This window comes from Pongo pygmaeus, chromosome 4 (genome assembly GCF_028885625.2).
Source record: "Pongo pygmaeus isolate AG05252 chromosome 4, NHGRI_mPonPyg2-v2.0_pri, whole genome shotgun sequence".
NCBI lineage: Eukaryota > Metazoa > Chordata > Mammalia > Primates > Hominidae > Pongo > Pongo pygmaeus.
The window spans coordinates 56,018,165-56,041,727 of NC_072377.2; the positions used below are offsets into that span (position 1 = coordinate 56,018,165).

The window sequence follows — 23,563 nt, forward strand, 5'->3', positions numbered from 1 at the left end:
TATGTACTCGGGGCATGTTATGTCTGGTGTCTTGAGCGTTGCTGATTATTTTAGGTCACTGGAAATTCTGGATGCTATGATTGGGTGGGTGTGTTTTGTGAGTACCCACACAACATAGTGAGCTCTGCTGTCATTAGGTCACAATACTCCTCTCTTAAAAGCAGGAGAATCAAAAATTGGCCCCCTCTTACTGTGCATTTTTTAAATACCTGTCTAAAGACTTTCTAGAAATAGCTTTCCCTATAAAGATATATATATGCTTCCTTATTAAGTCACTTGTGTTCACACTGTAGATATGTCTGTTCAGGTGAACTCCAACCATTCAGACAGTATCAGTTTTCTTTATTCAGTGGCCAGAATATATTGTTTTGGGGACTGGAAAGGGGAGCCATGCTATCAAACTACTATATAGTACTGCCTCTTAGTAGATTGTGCAGAAGAATCATAGGATAACAGGATAACACAAGAATAAAGCCATTGTCTTTAGCCAATCAAAGGTCATTAGTGGACTTGGATAGAGGAGAATAGGAAGAGGAAAGATGTTGTCAGGCAATTAGCTATTCCTGGAGCATGCCAAAGTCTTTTCCTGCACATGGGGCTTCCTTCCCCTGGAACAGCTTCTCCCCAGATGGTCGCCTGTCTCCTTTCTGACCCCATACAGGTCTCTGTTGAGATTCACCACCTTTCCTAGCCACTCTAAAACAGTGTCCCTTTCTGCATTATTCTCTAGTGCCTACTTTATTTTTTTATAACATTTAACAGTATCAGAAAATTCTATTGAAGCATCTATTTGTTTAACTGATATTTTATTGTGTATCTTCTCCCTTAGACTGTCAGCTGCACCAGAGCATGGACTTGTCTGTCTTGTGCCTTGTCTTACCATAGGGTCGAGAACAATACTAGCATATAATGTGTGCCCTTGAAAAAGAGATATTAAGTTGTGAGTAATAAGAGGCAGCACACGTTTGTTATTTTGAATTGATGGTAAAGTTTGGTCAAATGTGGTCTCAAGTCTTGCATTACACATTTGAGAAATTGGTAGCAGTCCTGATCTTCCTCATTAACTTATGCTACCTTGAGAGGGAGAAACAATGGCGAACCACTGGATAAAACCTGAAGAGTAGTAACTGTCTTATGTGTATATTTCAAGGTGGTAGATCTACTAGTATCCATGTGTAGGTCTGCGTTGGAATCTCCTAGAAAAGTTGTGATTTTCGAGCCATATCCTTCTGTGGTAGATCCTAATGATCCTCAGATGTTGGCCTTCAACCCCAGGGTAAGTTGTTATCCTGGCACACCAATCACAAAGTTTTCTTTAACAATAACAACAACATTGAGATTGTAGTCTCATTAGGTTTCCTCTTTCTATCTAAATCTCTATTTCATCAAGCATATCCATGAGTATTTTAATTTCATCATATATTTTTGGGGATTCTGACTTATATAACCTCATTTTGATTTTAAAGATCATGGGTAAAGGGACAAATTTTCCTTTCTTTTCTGCATTTTCACTTCAACCCTCCTTTCCTCTTTCCTTTCTTCCTCCCTAGCTATCTGAAGGTTAGTGAAAGTTTAGTTCATACTGTTAATGGACCTGCCTTTCTTAAGGAAGCAGTTTTATAAATGTTCCTGAAGATAAGGCAGAATCCTTTTGAAAGTACAAAACTTTCAAATTGCATAAGGCTGAAATTGCCTCAGTTTCTATTACTACTCAGCTTGAAATAATTTTATAGAAACAACTGTATACAATTTTCTTGGAAGAACTTTATTTCTTCATAAATGGCAACAGCGCACATATTTAGATCTTGCTTGAAAATGAATTGTCAGTTACGTGACTGTATGCTATCATTTGCATACTGTCAGCCATACTCTTGTTAACAATATTCAACTCAAAATAAAATAAAAGCAGTTGTGAGATTTGAAGTGGGTTTTTGTATTTTAGAAGGATTCTATGTTGACTTTATTCATTATGGCTTAGTGTTTTAGTGGTGAAAGCCTGAATCAGGAGCCCCGTAACTTTTTTGTGTTTCTAGATTTTTTCCCCCATGGCTTATAGAAGGATTGGCATTGTTTTCTTTGTTTCTTTTCTCTGACTGAAGTCCTGGAGCCATCTTATTATAGTCTTCCCTTTTATGTACACAAAACAGTCATTGCTTTCAAATTCACCCCAATGGAAAATTCACATATGGAAATAATATATTTCTCTAGTGATATACAGACTTGCAACAGCTTATAAGCAAATGCTGTTTTTTAACATCACTTTTTCATTAAACAGAAAAAGAATTATGATCGAGTAATGAAAGCACTGGATAGCATAACTTCTATCAGAGAAATGACACAAGTAAGTATGTCATCTGGTCTTGTACAGTATATTTTTAAAATGTCTGAGAGTTCTAGCTATGTAGTGAAATGTAGACTTTTCTATTATACAGGGTATAATTAAAATCATTTAAAAATTTGTGCGGTATTAAGATGTTTTAATTAAATCACATCAGTGTACTAACATGTAACACTGTGACTTCAGGAAAGTAAGTGGATAATTATAAGATAATTATACTCCTAATACTCTGCCCTCAAACTCGGGCAAGAGCTTGGGTACATGTAGGTATGTCGGAATATTTTAAGGCAAAGGTTAAATCTGGTACCATCTTCCTAGACTGTCAATTTTAATTGATGGTAGCAATTTCAAAATGTTATTTGAGTATTAAAATAAAAACAGAAATGTTCTTTAAAATGGAAATTTTCCATAAATATTTTATATAATGCAAAATCCCAAAACCACTTTGGAAGATGCCAGGCTCCCTGAGAGTATGGGTTTATGTTTTTGGTCATTAAGGGAGGCTTTGGTGGAAATAGTTTGATGAGCAAGGATCGGAGTTTGTTAGGAAAATCTAACACATCCCTGGGCTATAGTCCAGCACTTGGAAAAGCACACACTGTTTAATTATTGAGACCTTTCCACTGCCAAAGACTTGGAGAGAGGTTTAAAACTCATCATTGTAAGTAGAAATTAATAATCTGAGATTGACAACACACATTATGTGTGCAGCTTGCATGTAGTGGTTTCAAGGATTGCACTGCCCTAGAGACCCTTGCAGGCTTATAATGAGTATTACCCTGGGTCCTTTATTTTCTCTGGGGAGGGAATAGGCGAACCCTCCTGTCCCAGGGCCCACTAAGCTGCTATGCTGCTTTCTCCCCGCCCCCCACCAACCCCCAGAGTTATCTCTACTCCTCTGTAGGATGACAATACTCAAAAAGTACATTTTTGCATTTCCATTTTGATTCTTGATTCTTTTGATCATCATTTATTCATGTAGTCAAATATTCATTCATTCACTCAATAAATAGTGTGTGTCTGGCAGAGTAAACAAGAGATCCTTTAATTCACAAATGCTATCATTTGCTTAAAAAATCACCATCACTTCGGGTTGTTTTTCTATGCCAGTACCTTTCTGTATTATCTGAATGCTTTCTCAGACAAGCACTCCTTATTTGTATAGGGAAAGAAAACAATAAAATGTATTTCCACCTAGGAGAAAAAAAGAACATATTGGAATATCTTATACAAAGTCATATAAACATTTTTAGTCATGAAAAAGACTTTGGTATAAGGTATTTATACTATACCCTAGACCTTGATTATTTTTGGATTTAAAAATAGCTACAAACTCTGACTCTGGAATCAGCTCTCTGCCAAAAATTGCTTTCTTTATTCTGGGTCATGTGTAAGCTATTTTAATAGAAGGGAACGTAGACGGCTGAACGTCAGCCTAGGAAGTTAAGGGGCCAAAATTGGATAACTGGCTCATCAATGAATGTGGCCTGTGACCTTGGGCAAGTTGCTTAATTGCTTGGTGCTTCGCTGTCAAGGTGGAAGTAGTAATGCTGCACCCTCTTTCGGTGTGTACTTCATAGGGAAGCTCTCAGGTTTTATTGTGTCAAATTCTTTAAACCTTTCTGAATAAATACAACATTATACTGTGCTGTTTTCTAGAATGTACTGTCCTATACATAGCCCTAAATTATCACAGAGAGATTGCTCTTCATTCTGTGAAATGGTTGTTGGTTAAATCCCATTAAATACTTTTTAGAGAAGGCTTCGTCTTAGGTAAATTGCGTCCAATTTTTTAGTGTAAAGATCTATACCTAAGTCTGGACTCTCAGATATGAGCATTAGTAGTGGCCCTCACAAGCTTTGCTTTCATATTAGTTATTGGTTAAAATAGTCATTGTGAAAGAGAAACTTTACAGGACACTTGTAAAGGTGGCAAGACAGATTTATTCAGAGCACTGCAGTGGGGGAGAGAGACTGCAGCATAAACTGAGCTCAACTTCAACTAAGACAAAGGTGATCCAGGTTTTTAAAGGCAGAGGAGAGGAAGCAAAAGGCACTACAAGTAAGTGAAAAGGCAAGGAAAAGAAGATGGGACTAGGGGAGTTATGTAAAAATGGAAAGTTACAAAAGGGGATAAGTGGAGAATTACCAAAAATGGTTTGGCAAAGTGAGTTGGTACAATATACATTTTGTGGTTTGGCAGCATCACGTTTTCTTGAGCAGAAACTCAGCAGGGACCCAGAGAGTGGTCATCTTTAGGGACATAGCCTAGTGTAAATGGAAGCCAGGCTAAAATCTGGACAAGTCTTTTAACACAGTGTTTGGGCAAGTCATTTTGGTGGCATGAAAGTTCACAGTTCCCATCATCTTGGGAGAAAAGACTAGGGCAATTTTTGTTGTTCTCATGTTAAGTCCATAAATTTTTAAGTCTTACTAGATTAGCCATATTGTTTGGCCTGATTTTCCTTTTGTGAAAATGGAAAAATGAATTTTTATGAAAAATCAAGAAGTATAATGACTTTTTTTCAGGCACCATATCTGGAAATCAAGAAGCAGATGGATAAACAGGACCCCCTTGCTCATCCCTTACTGCAATGGTATAAAATTTTAGATTTCCTCTTAATGAAAACAGCATCCTTTTCTACTGCTTGCTTTAAGGAAAACAAAACAAAACAAAACAAAAACCTGTCTTACAAGCCCTGCAGTGCTACAGTTCTACAAGCTTATGAGACCTGGTGATTTTACAACCTAAGAGTCCTTAATGACTCTCACTTTAATTAAAACTTATACATCACAAGAGGAAGAGAATGCTGTCACATGCACTACCAGGGATAAATAGTGCATTTGACAGCAGTTTGCCTATAGTTTTAAAAGATGTGATTAACTAGATTATGTGGCAAAAGTATTTTGGTTCATTTAATTTTCTAGTTCAGTGAGGACTAAGTGATCAAACTCAGTGTTTCAACCTTTATTATTGAAATCTTTCTAATCTAAAATAAATATTTTATATTTTGCTCCCTTAACAAGGGCAGTATAAATATGATTAACTCTTTGCTTGCTCAGTGCAGAAGATGCGCAGTTTCCGAGTGAGCCTGGTGAGGGATGTAGTGTTATCCCAGCATGAATTCTAGAAGGAGGGCTAGACTATGAAGAGGAGAGAAGTCACCTTGCTGTGATGCCCATTTCAAATAATTTGCCCTCTTCTACTTCTAATAATTCCCTCTCTTGTTTCTCATTTGCAAAATGAAGACACTAGTTTCTACTCAGCATCCCTTATAAGGGTTTTATACACATCTCTTTGAATTAACTTTGAAAACTCCAACTCCATCGTGAGATTTACCATACAGTAATACAGATGTAAGGCTTATAAGAGATTGATATGAATGAGCACTTATTCAATGCTATGACCAGGAAGTTTTAAAAAAATATGTAAAGGTGGGCAGATGCAAAAGAATCTGGCTTCCTCAAGATTCTGATTACTTAACTTTCACTTCATTAAAATTTTATAATACACATTTAATTTAGTCTAACAAGATTATAACAAAAATTAGGTATAGAAGCCTTCCTTCTTTGTATCTGTTATGATCTGTTACTAAATTCTGACACAATTAAGTAAAATAACACTAAATTTCCATTGTAACCTTTAAATTTTTCTCATTATTATATTTGGATTGAAGGTAAAAATTGCATATATTTAGTTGCTTTCTTTTTTTCCTTGTAGTCAGATGATTAACTTTTAATTCTTGTGATCATTTCCTTCAGCTTGTTAGTCACTCTTCTTTCAAGATGAAGAGAGTCTACCAAAACTTATTATTTTGTGTGCTTATAGAGCAGTTCCTTTCAGATACTTGAATTTAATTTTTTTCAACTGCAGTGTCTACATATGTTGGATTTTGTATGTAAACCATTGTATATATATCAGCTCAAAGAGATCCTCAAATATTTAAAGAAAAAAATCTTCATAAGAACTTATCCTTAATTTAAGCAATGTAAGAGAGGAATAAAAGAAGCAGATCCATGACTCACTGCTCTTATTTGTATTTGGATTATCATTATTTGAAAGTACATTCAGAAATGTTCAAATGTTCATTTTGCTGATACTTGAGGTTGTGCTTATTAAAAACTATGTCTTAAGTTTTAGGGAACAACTTCCTAGTGTGTTTTCTCAGATTAAAATATTACCTTTTTTGTTACATAAGCTCTTTAAATTGTTTCAGGAAACAAACCTAAATTATGCGACTAAATGAAATTATTTCCAAGTTTAGTTCATGGCACAGCAAAAATAAGTTTTAATCACTTGCCAACTAAGAAAAAGAACTTTAAATATATTTGGCATGTGTTTGTGACTAATGGATCATTTTAATTTCAGGGTTATATCAAGTAATAGATCACATATTGTGAAACTTCCAGTTAACAGGGTAAGTTGTTTTTTTTTTTTTTACATATGCATACAGAAATGGGAGGAGTACTTATCAGTTTGGGAGAACCTACCTTGTAATTTTTAGCCAGCCTCTCCAAGAATTGAAGTAAACCCAGGTTAAATATAATTCTTTAGCTTGAAATAGCCATTGTTTGCTAGCTCCAAACCTTTCCAAGATAACAAATTCAAATTCAGTCTGCTGTCCCGACTTTTTAAGTGAATAAAAACATCAATGTGAAATCATTTAGTTATTCCACAAGCAATTGAAAACTGTTATGTGGAGATTGACCAGAAGGAAGTTAATGTGCTTTGTAATCATTGTCAGTTTCATGTTGGCACATTTCTACTTTTCTACAGCTGAGAAGCTATTGACCTCAGACAACTTATTTATCAGCCTAGTAAGCTTAAAAAATAATAATTTGTAAAAAGCTAATAGACTCTGGATTTCAGTTCTGATCATCACCTAAGAGCTGTACCTAAAAATCTCATTTTTGCCATCTGTGAATCTCTAAATGTGAGATTCCTATGCATTATATTCCTGTATAACTATATTCCTAAGAGAAAGGGAAACACTTAGAAGATGTTATCAAGCTATTAATCCAAAAGATTCTGCTTTCATTTCTTTCCATGACCGAGGAGGAGACTATATTTGAATGTAGGCAAAAATTCTCAATTTTATAAATATATGCAAATAAAGCATAATAATAATTTTTGCAGTTTTATAAACTTTTCTTTTCTGCTTAGCAAACTCCAGAATATTTCCCCAGTTAAATAGCTAGTATATACTTAGGGACTCAATAAGAAAAATGTTAAAAGAAATGTAATTAAGAAGGCAGATCTGCTTAAACATGATTGCATACTGTATTCCAAAGCTAAATATAAATGGCTTTGGATTGTCTGTTTCCTATTCCTTTCCCATTTGCCCGAAGAATTGTTCTTCATATTTGCAATTCCATGTGACTTACCACTTACGTAGAGTTTTAAAAACATTATACAAATTAGCTTGCTAATGTGGTTAGTGTAAAATTACTATAGTTTGAAAGTGGGTAATTCTTAAACCAATAAAATTTGAAATTGTCATCAGCCTGAATATATGTTAAGTTTTACATGTTTTTGTTTGTCTTTATTTTAAATGGCAGCAATTGAAGTTTATGCATACTCCACATCAGTTCCTTCTTCTCAGCAGTCCACCAGCCAAAGAATCCAATTTTAGAGCTGCTAAAAAACTCTTTGGAAGCACCTTTGCATTTCAGTGAGTAAGGCTTAATGTTAATGGGGATGTGCTCCCATTAACATTTTCCAGAAATGTATGGGGAAGATATCACTGTCTTTCAGTAAATGGTCATTCAGTAGATGGTCATTCAATAGATGGTCATGTAGTCAACTACATAATACTTGATTTGGCAATCCAGAACCTTCAGAAGGCACCATGACTTATTATGTTTTGACCACTTTGAAGATAATTAATTTTCTGGTTTTGCTTTTTCCTTTCCGTCTGTTTTTTTAGTGGCTCACACATTGAAAACTGGCACTCCATCCTGAGGAATGGTCTGGTTGTTGCTTCTAATACACGATTGCAGGTAGATTTTCTGAATGCTTTCACAAGACTTCATTCTTCTTCAGAATTGATATTCAGTAAGCAACCCTGTTGTTAGGTTTAACTTGCAAAAGAGGAAGCATGTGAGTAAGACATTATATGGAATTTCTAGTAGGCATACTAGAACTGAAGCAGAACTGATCTATACACAATGATGTAAACACAAAATGGATCACACAATGAAAAGAAAAAGAAAGGATGGGTGCAGTGGCTCACACCTGTAACCCCAGCACTTTGGAAAGCTGAGGCGGGCAGATCGCTTGAGGCCAGGAGCTTGAGACCAGCCTGGCCAACATGGCAAAACCCTGTCTCTATTAAAAATACAAAAAAAAAAAAAAAAAATATCCAGGCGTGGTAGCACATGCCTACAATCGAAGCTAATTGGGAGGCTGAGGCAAGAGAATAATTTGAACCTGGGAGATGAAGGTGAAGGTGGCAGTGAGCTGAGATCACACCACTGTACCTCAGCCTGGGTGACAGAGCAAGACTGTCTCAACAACAAAAAAAGAAAAAAAAAAGAAAAGACAAGAGAGTTTAATTCCCTCTGAGAAAACAGTAAAACAAATCACACTTTTTACTTAAGTAGAAAAACATTATCATGCACAAAGTAAAATCATACAGGCATTCTGTTAACTCAATGTACATTTCTAGAGCACTGGGCCTCAATATGAATGCTTTTAGAGAATAAAATTTAGAAATGAGTGGAGACTGCATGCTAGAGAGCCATCTGATACCTGCTTTTCTGCCTCCAGGACAGTACTTGGTGTTAGCAGGATATCATGGCTGTCGTCTTCATCTTTATTTATGCCTTTCATCCTGCACATTTCACTTCACTCTCATGCAGCTGAATTTTCTTTCATCTGACAGCATAAGGACATAAGGAAATGAGATGCTTAACCCAGTCACTTGAGCTAGATCTCATATTACGATGACATTTTAGGTGATTCAATTAAATGTTAAATGTGTTTAGTATTCAATTCATACTAATAGTGTGTGAGGGCCCAGAACACAGAGATAATAAGAAAGAAATTTAGTTGATCTGAGTATAGTTTCAGTTAATGAAACTTATGTAACCTGAAAAATGTAACAAAGGATAAGAACAGGATGACAGATAGTGTTATTTAATGAAAATCTGAGCAGGACGGTTTGTTTATACACTAACATATAAATCCTAATCAGAATGCATTACTGTGTCTTTCAGACCAACTTTAGTTTCTCAAATTTTAGATCTATTAAAATAAAGGCCTACTAGTGTACTTTATAATAAGTGATTGTCTTTATTAATGGTAGGATGGAAAACATTTATCAAGAATCAGTTTCCTCTAGATACCATTTTTCTTACATAAACTCTGAGTTTTAAGCACAAGGATATTAGTACTGTTTTCAAATTAGATCTTGGAATAGAAGCTCTGTCATTTTTTTGTAAGACTGAATGTTCTGACATGAAACTGATTGCTTTGTCAAATATTAACATTTAAACCATGAACAAACCTCTGTCTCTCTCTCTGCCACTCTTCCCATCTTAGCTCCATGGTGCAATGTATGGAAGTGGAATCTATCTTAGTCCAATGTCAAGCATATCATTTGGTTACTCAGGTAATCCTGTATTTCATTTCCAAAGTCAAATTTATTAGGTTTTAATTTTCTTATTGTTTATACTCTATTCACAGCTTTCTATTGTGCCTTATTAGATATATCTTTATTAAATTTATTTGCTAAATGTCAAAAGCAAAAACAAAGCCCAGTGTCAAGATGAATTTATAATACTCTCCCTAGTGTACAAGATGGAATATATGTTTCATCAATTTAAAAAAATATTTAATATTCCTTACATTTATTCCTTCCGCAAATGAATATTGAGACTATAGTATATGCAAAGCACTATGTAGGGCACTGAGAAGTACACATACATAATATCTTTAAGTGTAATTCTATATCATGCTAATTTCTTATCTTTGTATTATTATATTATTCATAAAGAAGCTTTTGAATTATGGAAACATTAGAAGTAGAAAAACACCCTCAAAATCATCTTTCTTGTTAACAACTTTTTGTAAATTTGGTGAGATTGTGGGAAAAAATACTTTGGAATAAATTGAAAACTTGTGCTGTGCAGGAGCCTGGTGAGTTCAAAATGTAGAAAGAATGATCACCAAATTGTTAGCATTACTTATCCTTGGTGGAATTGGTGATGTTTTCTTCTTTGCACTTAAAAAATTTTGGGGATATTTTACAATGATGAGTATGATTTATATAACAACTAACCTATTCTGGTTTAAATATAAAATAATTATGCTCATTGTGTAAATTCAAGCTACACAGAATTTTTGAAGTAGCGATGAAAATTTTCTCTCCTTTACTACAGCTTCAGTGTTCTGTGTATGTTCCTTCACACTTTTAAGTGGTTTTATACACATATAACTGCATATGTAATTAGTTTTGCTTGTGTGCTCATGCGTGTGTGTGTGTGTGTGTGATTATGTGATCACATTACACATTTTAGGAGATGTCATTCACATGGTGCCTGAATGGTGAGTCTTAATATCCTCATGTTATAGGAAAGGATATTTAGAGAGATCTGATAACCAGGTGAACATTAAAGAGAACTACCTAATTTATTTACCAAAGTTCATGTTCTTCCAACCATAACAAGTTGTTTCTCAATGATAGGAAACTTGGAATGCTTAAAACCAGATTTATAATGAGAAATACTAAAAGAAAACAGCAACATTGATAAATGGTAAAATGCTGATGAAAAGAAAACTTTAAAAAATGAGAAGGTTACATGTTAACAAAAAAAGAAAAATTAGAAATATATGAAACATTGAAACATAATTATTCAAGTAACTATTGCTGTTCAACAAAGCACCTTAACTTTAGGGCAAAATAACAGCTTCATTATGCTAATAGATTCTTTGGGTCAGGAATCTAGGATGGGACCTGGCTAAGTGATTCTTCACCCCCTTGAAGCATCCACTGAATGCCACTCAGCTGATGGATGGGCTGCGCTGGCAGGCCTGAGACAGCCTGACTCATATTCCAGAGTTGGGGAATTAGACTCCATCTCTTGTTAGCAAAGAAATACTGTTTCAGTGATCTCTGAAAATACAATATGCCAAAATAAAACTAAGAAAATAAATACCAGGAAGTGTAAGATACTGTAGAGATAGGAAATGGAGTTACAAAGAAGAAATACATTAAAATCAGACTCTAAATCTTGCTAAAACAGTACAAAATAAAAAGCTAAGAAACCAGCTGAAATAAATAAACACATTCTCAGCATAAAGAAAAAACACAGCAAATCATCAAGTACTGTGATTTTCTGTTTTTTATACTGGTATATAGACTCCTTCGATGGGTACATGGAAAGAATTGTGGAAAGGTACAAACCGTGTGAATGGATGTAAAAATTTGTCTGTGTATATGTGCTTTTGTCTGGAGAGGGAGTACATACCTTGCCTCAAATTCTTGAAGGGCTGTTGATCTAAAACAAATGTAAGAATCACTACAGTAAGATGACGTAGCATCTGTAGTTGATTTTGAGGGCTGAAAGTGTAGGGGTAAGAGAACAGGACAGCTTCTCTGCATATATACCCTTTGCTTTTTGTTCAGAGTTGGCATTTGAAATCCAAGGCCTTCTCCTCAACCTGTCCCCATCCACCTCTGCACCTTTTTGGAAGTCCTGGAAAAGTTGGATAAATGTACTTTGCAAATTTATAAACAGGCTTTTCTCCTTCTCATTAAGCCATTTGCTGAAACAACTACAAAAATTAACACCTATCTCAACTTCTGGTGTAACAGTAGATGAACACTTTCTAATAAAGTGTAGATACAAATTACCTATTCTAAAACAGATGTGTATCTTAGTTCTGCTTTTCTAAATTATTCACAGTAAGAAATTATGGCATTTACAGAGTAAGCTAAAATTTGTGAATATTACAGACAAAAAAACTTATATAATTTGTCTTAATTAGAAGAAATGTTAAATTCTGCATAGAATTTAAGAACAAATAACAACAAAAGTTCAGTTGTAATGTAAAAATATTTTTCTGGCATTGTTCACATTTCCCACCCTTTATTTTCTCCTTCTCCTAGCCAGATAGTAGGAATGAAAGTTAGGTTCTAAAAGCCTTTTAAAATCGAGTTTTAAGAATTTTTAAATTATATTAATTTTATGCAGAAGAATTTTCGATCCTTGCTTTCAATGCAAAAAAATAACTTTCTCAGGACTTCCCAAACCCACTGACCTTCCACCTCAGGTGCTGAAGGCACAGCCCTTTGTTACTGTCTCTAGCCTAATGTGATCAAACCTTTACCTAGAATGGAACTTGGCATAGTAGGTGGATTGTACTTTGAGCCGCATCAGACAGCTTTGTCCCTAAATTATTATTTTGCTGATGTTTTCAGGGATGAACAAGAAACAGAAGGTGTCAGCCAAGGACGAGCCAGCTTCAAGCAGTAAAAGCAGCAATGCATCACAGGTGTTGTAGTGACTTTAGTGACTGCTTATGATTAGTGAACTGTGGCCTCATTAGCCAGCAGAGCATGGAAAAATAGGCTTTTTAAGTCTGAAAAATTATTTAATGTGGTCATTACTTATAAAGGAATAAAACTCACTCTGAAATGCGGTAACTGAGTTGCCTCTATACAATAATTAATTAACAGGTATTTATTTATCTCCCACTGTAATACCAGAGATACTCCTAGGCAGTAGAGTGTAGTGATGGCCAAAAGTAGACACATATTCCGTCTCTTGGAGCCAACATCCTGCTGAGGGGTATAAATAAATTAAATACATATTTAGATAGATAGAATGCTAGATATTATGAAGAAAAATAAATCAGGGAAATAAGACATTTAATGCTGTCAGGTGGAAGAGGGATCTGGGTTGAATGTTTAATGGGATGGTCAGGAAAGGATACTCTGAGAAGGTGACATTTGAGTCAAGACCTACAGATGATGAGTGCATGAGCCATGTGACTCTCTAGGAGAAAGAACATTCTGGGAAGAGAGTAGAATGACCATCAATCCTATGTTGTTTCAGAGAAAACAAGTATATTCTGGGAAAATTAAAAAATCATCTGATAAGTAGTGTGACTTTAAATTTTTTAAAAAAGAGTATAGCTAATCTAATATCTGAAAACAAAAAAACAAAAACATCCCAGATTTTCTACATGAAATGTTTCTGTAACTTCTGTGACCTAGTAAATGATGCTGTTAAAAAAAATGGGTTGGTTTTGGAGTAGATGATCTGAAATAATTGATTTTGATGTTTGAAAAGATCATGCAAATTTAATTTTGTTTACTTTGAAGTAAAGAGGCCAAGCTTTTAGTAAAAATAAATTAGAGTTCTAATTCCATGTTGTAAGATTATTGAACCCTAATTTAGCATTTTTCAGTTCACTTATCTCAGGAATAATTTAGTAATGATGATGTACAGAAATTAAATAAAAATAACAATATTAAGAGAGTGCAAGGAAATTGATGCTAGTCTAGATAGGCTTTTTTTTTTTTTTTTTTTTTTTTACCTGGAGCCATCTTAGTGACTATTACTTTTTAATGATGAACAGCTTTTTCACAAAGTGTTTCCTTCTGACTCTAAGTTTTAATTGTTTTTGGAATTTAGTCACAGAAAAAAGGACAGCAATCCCAATTCCTGCAAAGCCGTAACTTAAAATGCATAGCCTTATGTGAAGGTAAGTTGAAAGTTTTACGAACCTCATAGTGTTAGTTCCTAGCTCATTTATAATTAAAAACATAAGTATATTTACAGAGTGCTTATGGTGGAATAGGGAAAGCATTATTCCTTATGATCATCTCAAAGGGCACAAATGCAAAAACGGGTACCGTAGAGATCATAAAGGTTCAAACCAAATTGCAGAATTGGCAAGAATTCAGGCAGTGACATATTTTATTTCTGGCAGATATTTCCAGAATGGTAATTATATCTTTCTGATCAAGTAATGCTTATCTCTTTAGTTAATGTGTTACCTTCCTCTTAAATTTGGTATTTGAATATATGATACGGTGAAAAATGTGAAAGATGAACCAAGCACTGAGAAGATAACCTATTAGGTCTTTCTGTTTCTACACTGAAAGTATTATATTATTCTGTACTCAGGACAGAAAAATTGATGGGTGATTTGCAAGATGATATACTTTTCTTTGTTCTTGCTTTAAAATATGACATTGGCTAAAAATTCATTTTTTTCTTCTTGTGTTAGGAGTTTTAGTAGCTACTGTCAACTGTCTTTTAAGTTTTCAACACACAGTAGTTATATAGTACGTGAACTTGCTGTCTACATAGTTCTTAAGTCAGGACCTGTCTGCTTTTGATAATACTTAGATGAGTCCCTTTTTATTGTTATACCAGTTGTTATTCAAATTATAAAGTTGTTACATGGCCTTTCACTGTTTTTATCTATATTTCTTCATAGACAATAAGGCTAAACAATTTTTATGTGTTCGTTAGTGCTTGTATTTTTGCTTTAGATTTCAAAGAGAAGAGATATATTAAGTCGGAATGGACTAGGATTCCTTTAGAATAAAGTGGTTCTTTAATTTTATTTTCCACTTACAGTGATCACCTCACCTGACCTGCACAAACATGGAGAGATATGGGTTGTCCCCAATACTGACCATGTCTGCACACGATTCTTTTTCGTGTAAGTGGAAATGCTCAAATTTGTGTATTACTGTCTGCCACAAATGGGTTAGTGGTGACTGAATTATCGTTTGGTCTCTTTAGCTGCCAAAATATAACAGGTAATTGAGTTTAACATCAATTAATGTTTCTGTTTTATTTTCAATAAGCCATTAAAAAATTTAATAATTTTTAAATGCTGTTAACTTAGAAGAGCTCATGAAAAACACCTGTTAACTTACAACTAAAAAACGTCATCTTAGTCAGGCTCGGTGGCCCACACCTGTAATCCCAACACTTTGGGAAGCCGAGGCAGGTGGATCACCTAAGGACAGGGGTTTGAGACCAGCCTGGCTAATGTGGTGAAACCCTATCTCTACTAAAAATACAAAAATTAGCTGGGCATGGTGGTGCATGCCTGTAGTCCCAGCTGCTGGGGCTGAGGCAGGAGAATCGCTTGAACCCAAGAGGTGGAGGTTGCAGTGAGCCAAGATAGCACCACTGCACTCCAGCCTGGGTGACAGAGGGAGAATCTGTCTCAAGAAAAGAGAAAAAAGAAAAACATCATCTCTGTCTCTCTAGCCATCTCTCTGTGTGTATATATGTATACATGTGTTTATACACCTCCATACACACATATACTTTTGTTAATTTTAAAAATTTAGAACTGGGATGAAGAATACAGTAATGAAAAGGTCTGTCCTATAAAAGATTGATCTACATTCCATATAATATAGGCTGGCAATGCAGTACAGTCGATGTGGGGTTTTTTTTTGGCACGGCTGTATTGTAAGATTCGCATTAAAATATAAAAGCATTATTTTTCATTCCTAAATAATGGGTGCAGTAGACCAGTCCAATTTTCACTCTACCCTTGGCTTCCAACTGTTCCCACCTTATCCATGATCTTGTCACAGAAAGGATTTCAGGGAAGAGTTGAGCATATCTGTTTTGTACTTTATGTAGTATTCTTAAAAGAAGCTGAAAAATGGAACTGTTAAGTTTGCTTCAGTATACTGTATATCCTTAGTACACTGTGCATTCAGCCTTGGATCTGTTGGCTTGTTGACAGACTATTCACAGTGAAACTTACAAGCTGCCTGGTTTTCTTTTGGATGATTTGAAAACTGTGATCGTTCTTACGATAGAAATTTACTGGCTATAGATTTCTTTCTTAACAGTGAGGCAGCAGTGAGTATAGGAGAAAAAGCCCGCTTTTGATCAGATAGTTTGAATCCTGGCTGAATAGTAATTAGTAAGGTGCTATTGCCTGGTTGTATAACATGTCTAAGCTTCATTGGTAAAATGATAATAATATACCTGTATCAGTCAGAATCCAAACAGGAAACAGATGACCCATGAAAAATATTTTTGGGTCATCCACAATTAGATTATTTACAAGGGTGTGGTTATAAGGAAACCGCAGGTCCAGTGTAGTAACCTGGATCTGTTAGCACCAGAGCTGTTATACATTCCCAGGTACAAAAGGACCCAGACAGGAAGCAGTCCTGTTGGGAAGCCCCATTGGCCAGACCCTTCCAGAAGCTAGAGAACAATGAAGCTTATTGAGAAATTCCTTACAGGTCAGGTTCCTGGGGCAGAACGAAGGCAGAGAAAGACTCCAAGAGGATCCTTGGGGTTCCTAGAGAAGCTAACTGCACACAGTACCTGTAAAGTTTATTACGAGGATTAATTTAGCACAATGCACGTCTTGGCTACTGAAAGGCTATTAAATATTTTTTTCTCTCTTCTTTCTTAACTATCTTGATTGTTATCCACTATTAGATGCTTGGCCTTCCAAAAAGAAGCCTTCAGTCACCAAGTTATTTCACTGAGAAATCTTGAGATTTTGGCCAAAAAGTAACTCCAGAGTGCTTTCCTTAGCCTGTCATCTAATCAGTTCATCTACTCCTTCTGCATCTTGCTAAAATTCAAATTAATTGAGCCAAATAAACAACCTTAGATATTTAAATAGACAGTACCATTTTTAGTATTATTTCTTTTGAACTTTTAGATAAATTATACATAAAGCCTATCTGTAGGGATATACATGTTGCGGGTGGTGTTTACTGGAGAAAAGAATTTCTGTATTTCATAAGCAAAAATTGAGGATAAATCATGTGAAGAAAAGAGAAGTACACTCAGATACTTCCTAAATAATATGAGGAAAAATTTCATATTATCATATTAAGATAATTTTCATTGCTTTGTGAATACAAATGAGATTTCATCCTTTCTGCACCCTCAGGAGTGAAGAGACTCATTAAGGAAAATTGATAAATTCAAAACACATCAAAAGGGGAATCTGTTTCATTAATGTGCATTCTAATTACAACCATCAGTTTCTTTCTCTATAAAAGATATGATCACAGAGTTCTACTAGTAGTGAGCCGCCCTAATGCGTGGTAACACATAGAAGAAGAATAAATCGATGAGAATGAAGATAAGACAAAAACTCAATTTCTGTTCTTTTTATTTTAATTTTTTAATACATTATGTGATCCTGGATGTTAGAAGCTTTGCCTAATGACTAGGATATGAGTTAACATGGTTACCTTCTTTAAAAATCTATTATCAAGTAACAATACTAAAAATTACAATAACTCCCATGCTAATCTGATTCCCACAGTTGAGATGATAAAACAGTCACATAGTATGCTCATCACATGTTTTCCAGCAAGTAAGCAGCACAGAATGAGAGAAAAATTAGAGGGAAATTTTAGGGAACAGGCTGGTGTATCAGAAAAAAAAAAGGAAGTAAAAATTTAAAGGAAGATATCAATTAAAAAAAGAAGAAGAAGAAGAGAATTAGAAGTTCAAAAAATTTTTGTTGGAAAATTCCAAAATGAAGAAACTTAATTAAATATAAGTGCTCCAGGCAAAATGTAATAGTTCAGATGTTATGAACAGATCCAAGCCAATTCCTAGTTTCTAGAAACTGTGAGTAAAGCTTGATTACATGACTAACCTTGAAACGCATGTGTACTAGGACATTAAGACCCATATGTAGAAATTAGGAAGCTATTTTCAAAAGGGCTGGAGATGTGAATGTAGGAATGAATAAAATGCTCACATTATAACTGTTTAATGAGTATTTGCCCTCAAAAAGGGCTAATACCTCAAAATCAGTATACAAATAGGAACCCATTATTTAAATTCCCTGGCCAACATCTCACCTTCTCCAATCTGTGCAGTAATTTTATACACCAAAGAGACTCGAAACCTGAGCTGTAGTTTTCCATTTCTTTTTCCTTGCTCACTATAGTCATCAATTCCCAAGTTTATCTTTTCACAATTTTGTCCCAATGCCTTTATTCCCATGGATGTATTATTCTCTCCCCTAGAGTATATCAAAAGATTATTAGTTCTCCCTGCTTCTACGTTCTTCATCACTCTTAGCCTCCTTTGTGCAATGCAAGACTTATTAAACATTACCATTATTACACTAGTGATATACCTCTTTAGTATTCAGAAATTGAAGATAAGCCAAAAAAAGGAGAAAATTTTCCATATTATCCCCATTTAGAGTTAACTAAGATTAATCCTTTGGTGTACAGCCTACATTCCTATGCATATAAAATTCTAAGATCATACTATTTGTACCATATTAATTTCCCTAAAGCAGTGTTTTGATTATTCACTGCCCAGACAGGCTGATACTTAAATAGAAGCATAGCATTCTCCAACATATAGAGTCGCTTCTACCTTACTTCAGTTACATGCACAAACCACTGATTAAGTGAAATTCTTGTCCAAGCTGTTTCTTAAAAACAACTTGGAGTTGTAGTTCCCACTATTGTGCCTTTGCTCAGTCAATCCGAATGATTTGGCCTTCTTACCAGCTAGACCATTAGCCTATTTTTCAAGGCTCATTCAAACATGGTCTTTTCCTTGGCGCCTTCCCTGACCTCCCAGTCTGAAATGATTCTGTCTTTTCTCTGAATTCTGCTCACCCTATGTTTGGACAGCTCAGGCTGCCTTGTCATTTTTTTAATTTGTGGAGATGAGATCTTGGCTATGTTACTCAGGTGTGTCTCAAACTCCTGAGCTCAAGTGATCCTCCCACCAAGTTGTCAGTAATTTCAAAAGTTTTTATTTATGAAATGTCCTGATATACCTAAGAAATTTCCAGGCAGCTAAGTTTCATCTAATATCCTAGTTTCTATTATTTTTAAAGCAAATTGGTTAATTTTTCGTTAAAATTTTAGTAATCTTTTTACACTCCTTGGAATATGAATAATTCTTGTCTCCTTTTAGACGTTTTCATTTTTCATTCTACCAAAACCCAGTCAAATGTATCATCTCTCTAGTGGTATCATTCATGTTCTATTTCTCTTAAATTCTGCTGCTTTCCAGACATAAAAGAACGTTACTCTTAAATCATAAATAGCTGTGACATGTTCTGTATACCCTATTGTAATAAATACTCTAATGCCACTACCAACTTATGTATCTAAGCCTTGCCAGTTGCCCAAATTAAATGGATGTTTGATTTTTCTTGATTATTATATATGCATCAAATTTAAAACACCTGAATGCCTTTGGTCAACTTTGTTCTTCAACCCACAACTGTTGTGCTTCCTTGTGGGTTTCCTAGACAGTAGAAAAATATGCATTTTATTTAATACTTTCAAGCATACTGTCTCTCTCTCTCTCTAGTTCTCACTCTTGCCTTCACTCCCACTTTTGCTCTCTGTTCTCTCTTACTCTGTGCTCTTTCAGTCTTAAATTATTGTAGTTTATTCAAAGAATTTGAATCTCATATCTTCTCTACTAACTTCTAATGCTTTTTAAGTGTCAGGGTACATATAATATTTGGGTAGACAAACCCTTCCATCTGACTGAAAAGAGTGATGGGGGAGTGATGAGGCATGACCGGAGAGGAAGTCTGTATTTGAATGGTGAGGGAACTCGTATTGCCAATAACTTGGATTTTGTTCTGTAAGTGAGATGGAGGCCATTTTTCTATCGCTTTTGCAGGGTGGAGAATAGATCTTGTAGGACATATGATGGGGATAAGTGTAGAGACAGAGACATCAGTTATAATGTTATAACAACATTCTAGATCAGTTTTTCTTGCCACAAAAAGAAATGTGTTTGACATTGTGACTTAGAAAAAAATAATTCTTTCTATCTGTAGTGAAGTCAATGTTCTCTATTCGATTCGATTCGATTCGATTCGATTCGATTCTATGTTAGTCACTTAAAATGCTGGTCTGGACAACCTAAATTAATTTAAAAACCCACTAGTTATACACAATCTGCAACTTGAAAACCACTCATTTAGAAGAATGACGATGGAGGCCTAAACAAAAGTAGAGAGAAGATTTAAGAAAATGGAAGCAAGATAGCTTGGTGATTAATTGGGTTTAGGCACAAAGAAGAGCCAAGAATGACTAAAGGTTCTGTGTTGCTGGATGATGGTACATCAAATTGAGATATGGATAGCATAAAAAGTAGCAGTCCTAGGGTCAAAAAATAAGGGCTTTGAATATACTGAATTTGTGTTATCTGTAGGAAAGTTATGTAGAGAGAAAAATTTAAGGATTGGAGGTAGAGCTTTAGGAATTAGCATGTGGGTGATAGTTAAAACTTGAACGGGGCTGAAATCATTGATTTTGCATATCATGAGAAGAGAGAAAACTGAGGTGTGATTCATGTATAAAACCATCATTGAAATGAGAGGCCAAGGAAGAAGATGCAATAAAAGTGATGGAGAATTAATCTCAGTAACAGAGCGCTCACTGTCCTGAGAAAATATTTGTAATTGGGCTGTGTACCACATATCCCATTCTTTTTCTTAGGGTAATGTTTCACCATGAGGTGTCATTTCCATGTATATGTAAGTTGAAACTTGCTAAGTATATCTAAAACAGCGATAAGAATTAGCCAAATAGACAACCTTGGGTCATTTAGTTAAGAATTTAGACTTGGTACAAATGCAGTTATCACTTGATGGTTAAGCAGTGGATTACATAAGGAGCCAAGTTCTCTCTGCTATATGTCATCTTTTCATTTTCCTATATTTTGCTATTTCAGGAAAAGATAGTGGCTAGTATTAATCTTTGAGACACTGTGCTTATATCCCTGGTTATCTGTTTTCAAGTAATTACCACTTTTCTAAAGCTTCTGTCTTGAAGCCGTTTTTATGAAGTAAAATTAATTTATCACTTGTTCCCCTCTGAATATGATCATGAAAGCTTTGAAAATTCATTCTTAGGAAATTCTTATTGCCCAAGTAACTTTATTTGAGAAAAATGAATTACCATCTAAAATGTAATTATTTCTTTTTAAAGAACTTGGTAATTGCTGTTCTTTAATATTATGTTTTCCCTTCTACTGCTAAAGTAAACTTAGCAGGCTTGCATTCTTTTGTGAAGTGCCAGCATAAATAAGAATATGTTACAGTCAGACTAAATAGTGCAACCAGTGATAAGAAAAAAGGGCAGCACTGATTATGGCTGAATAATTATTAGAAGGCAGGCATGGCAAAGAAGCAGTGGTAGAAAGTGAAGTGTTGTCATCAGTCAGAAAATAAAGAAATGATCGAAGTAAGAGTAGAGTTAAAAAGTCCAGAATCTTAGCAACATAAAGTTGAAGCTGTTATATTTTTTTATAGTAGACTTCATAGCAGCTGCTATGGGAAACGCCTGCAAGGCCAAAGACACTGAGAAGCTTCTTGCAACTCAGACAGTCCTTTATGGGAGGATAAAAAAAAAATGGAAGAAAGGGGAAAATTTAGGCATGACATAGAATGGGCTGTTCTGTGTTTCGCAGTGAGAACACATTGTTAAATACACCTGAAAAACAACTGTATAATTTGCTTTTGGGCTGTATTTTAGGTATCAAATAGCATTTCTAAGCTGTTTTAAATGCTGCCATCTTTTAAAATGTTTTTATCTTTTTATGTTTTGTATTTCAGCTATGAAGACGGCCAAGTGGGAGATGCAAATATTAATACACAAGAAGGAGGCATTCACAAAGAGATCCTCCGAGTAATTGGTAATCAAACTGCTACTGGTTAAAGGACCACCATTTAATTAACATGATTCAAAAGCCTTCCTCGGGTTCAAAGCTGGATTTTGAACTGAAGAAGATTATAAAATTATTTATTGTTATTATAAACAAAATTAACCCTTTGAATACTGATTTTTTTCTTAGTATTTCTAAGTATCTCATTAAATACCTAAAATGGTATAAGATTTATCAATTGTAGGGTTATGGAATCTAGTAATAAAATTTTAACAGCACTTAAACTGAAGTTTGGGTTGCTCACACAATAAACAGATTGAAAAAACTGTTTTGTGCTGATATTTTTATACTAAACTCTTTAACTGGATATTTGGTATTATATACCGACATTTTAGGTTACCAAAATAGAATTGAGAACATTTTACAATGGCATCTAAATCTATCAGATACTTTGCAATAAGTATACTGTTTGCACATTCTGATGTGTTATATCATTAGTAGTATGGGCATTCTAATGTTTTGGAAGGGATGTTCCCTATTCTATTTTTCCTCATAAAAAAACAAGTATGTCTTAGAAGCAGTGCTTTGCCAAAAAGTATGTAATATACACATCTATAGATTCATGCATCAAAATGTGTGGTTGTGAATATATTTGTGTATATTCACACGTATGTTTTGACAAGAAAGATGGCTTAGCTTCACAATTCTATCCTCATTTAATGGAAAGAAGATAATATTTAGTAAGCAAGAAATTTGGACATAAATCAAGATAGGAGCCAGATTTACTACCATTCATTCACTGAAAATATTTGCAGACAATTTTTCTGTTTGTCTGAAGAAATTCAGCTCTTTTAAAATGTTATCTAAAAGTCATAATTTGGGGAACATACATGGCCTGGTAGACTGAATCTATAGTCAAATGATTATGTATTTAAAAGAAAGACCTCAGAATTTAAAGAAACCGTATATTTTTTTATTTACTACAAGAAAACATTATACAATTTTATTTATGCCACACCAGCATTTTTATATTTGTTCATCTAATACCTCTGCTTATTTTTTTCATATTGAGAAAGAACACAAACTTTGACGCTTCTTTTATATTAAAAGACCACAAATAAGTTTATAGAGAACAGTAACACCAGCTCTCAGCATTTCCTTTTCAAGAGTCATAATTTCATCAAAATCATTTCTTATTCTTTGAGTCCTAGAGTTCTTATTCATCAAGTTTTAATTGACAGTGTTTATTTTCCCACATGTTGTCTTTGGAATAAGGCCATTCATGAAAGCAGTTTAATTAGTGAGTCTGCCACTCTATTCAAACCCTGAATCAAGGCTCTATCTGATTTTAATTTATGTAAAAAAAAATAAAAATGTATAGTCATTTGTAAGTATAATGTGATAACTGCTGTGTTTATTTCCTTTGTCTGGCGTAAAAGGTGAGAAAAAGGTCATAGATGTTGTTAAGGGTTGCAGTTTAGGAAGTATTTTCTAATAATTTGTTTTGTTATATTGCAAATAATTGATATGCCACTTATTTCTGCAAGAAAAAATAGGCTTGAAGTGGTTGGGATATTAATCATTTTGATAGTA

The 23,563-nt window shown here is 34.5% G+C and overlaps 1 protein-coding gene across 6 annotated transcripts in view; it reads left to right on the forward strand.

Moving 5' to 3' along the window:
• PARP8 (poly(ADP-ribose) polymerase family member 8) overlaps positions 1-23,362 on the forward strand; it is a 178,316-nt gene extending 154,954 nt beyond the window's left edge. For all 6 annotated transcript variants that reach the window (XM_054488212.2, XM_054488210.2, XM_063664806.1 and 3 more), the window contains 11 exons: positions 1,151-1,276; positions 2,276-2,341; positions 4,868-4,935; positions 6,708-6,756; positions 7,898-8,010; positions 8,266-8,338; positions 9,882-9,951; positions 12,763-12,836; positions 13,982-14,051; positions 14,936-15,020; positions 21,921-23,362. In XM_054488212.2, coding sequence (XP_054344187.1) covers positions 1,151-1,276; positions 2,276-2,341; positions 4,868-4,935; positions 6,708-6,756; positions 7,898-8,010; positions 8,266-8,338; positions 9,882-9,951; positions 12,763-12,836; positions 13,982-14,051; positions 14,936-15,020; positions 21,921-22,023 — 897 coding nt within the window. In that variant the 3' untranslated portion in view covers positions 22,024-23,362. The remainder of the gene's footprint in view (positions 1-1,150; positions 1,277-2,275; positions 2,342-4,867; positions 4,936-6,707; positions 6,757-7,897; positions 8,011-8,265; positions 8,339-9,881; positions 9,952-12,762; positions 12,837-13,981; positions 14,052-14,935; positions 15,021-21,920) is intronic.
• The last annotated feature ends 201 nt before the right edge of the window (positions 23,363-23,563 follow it).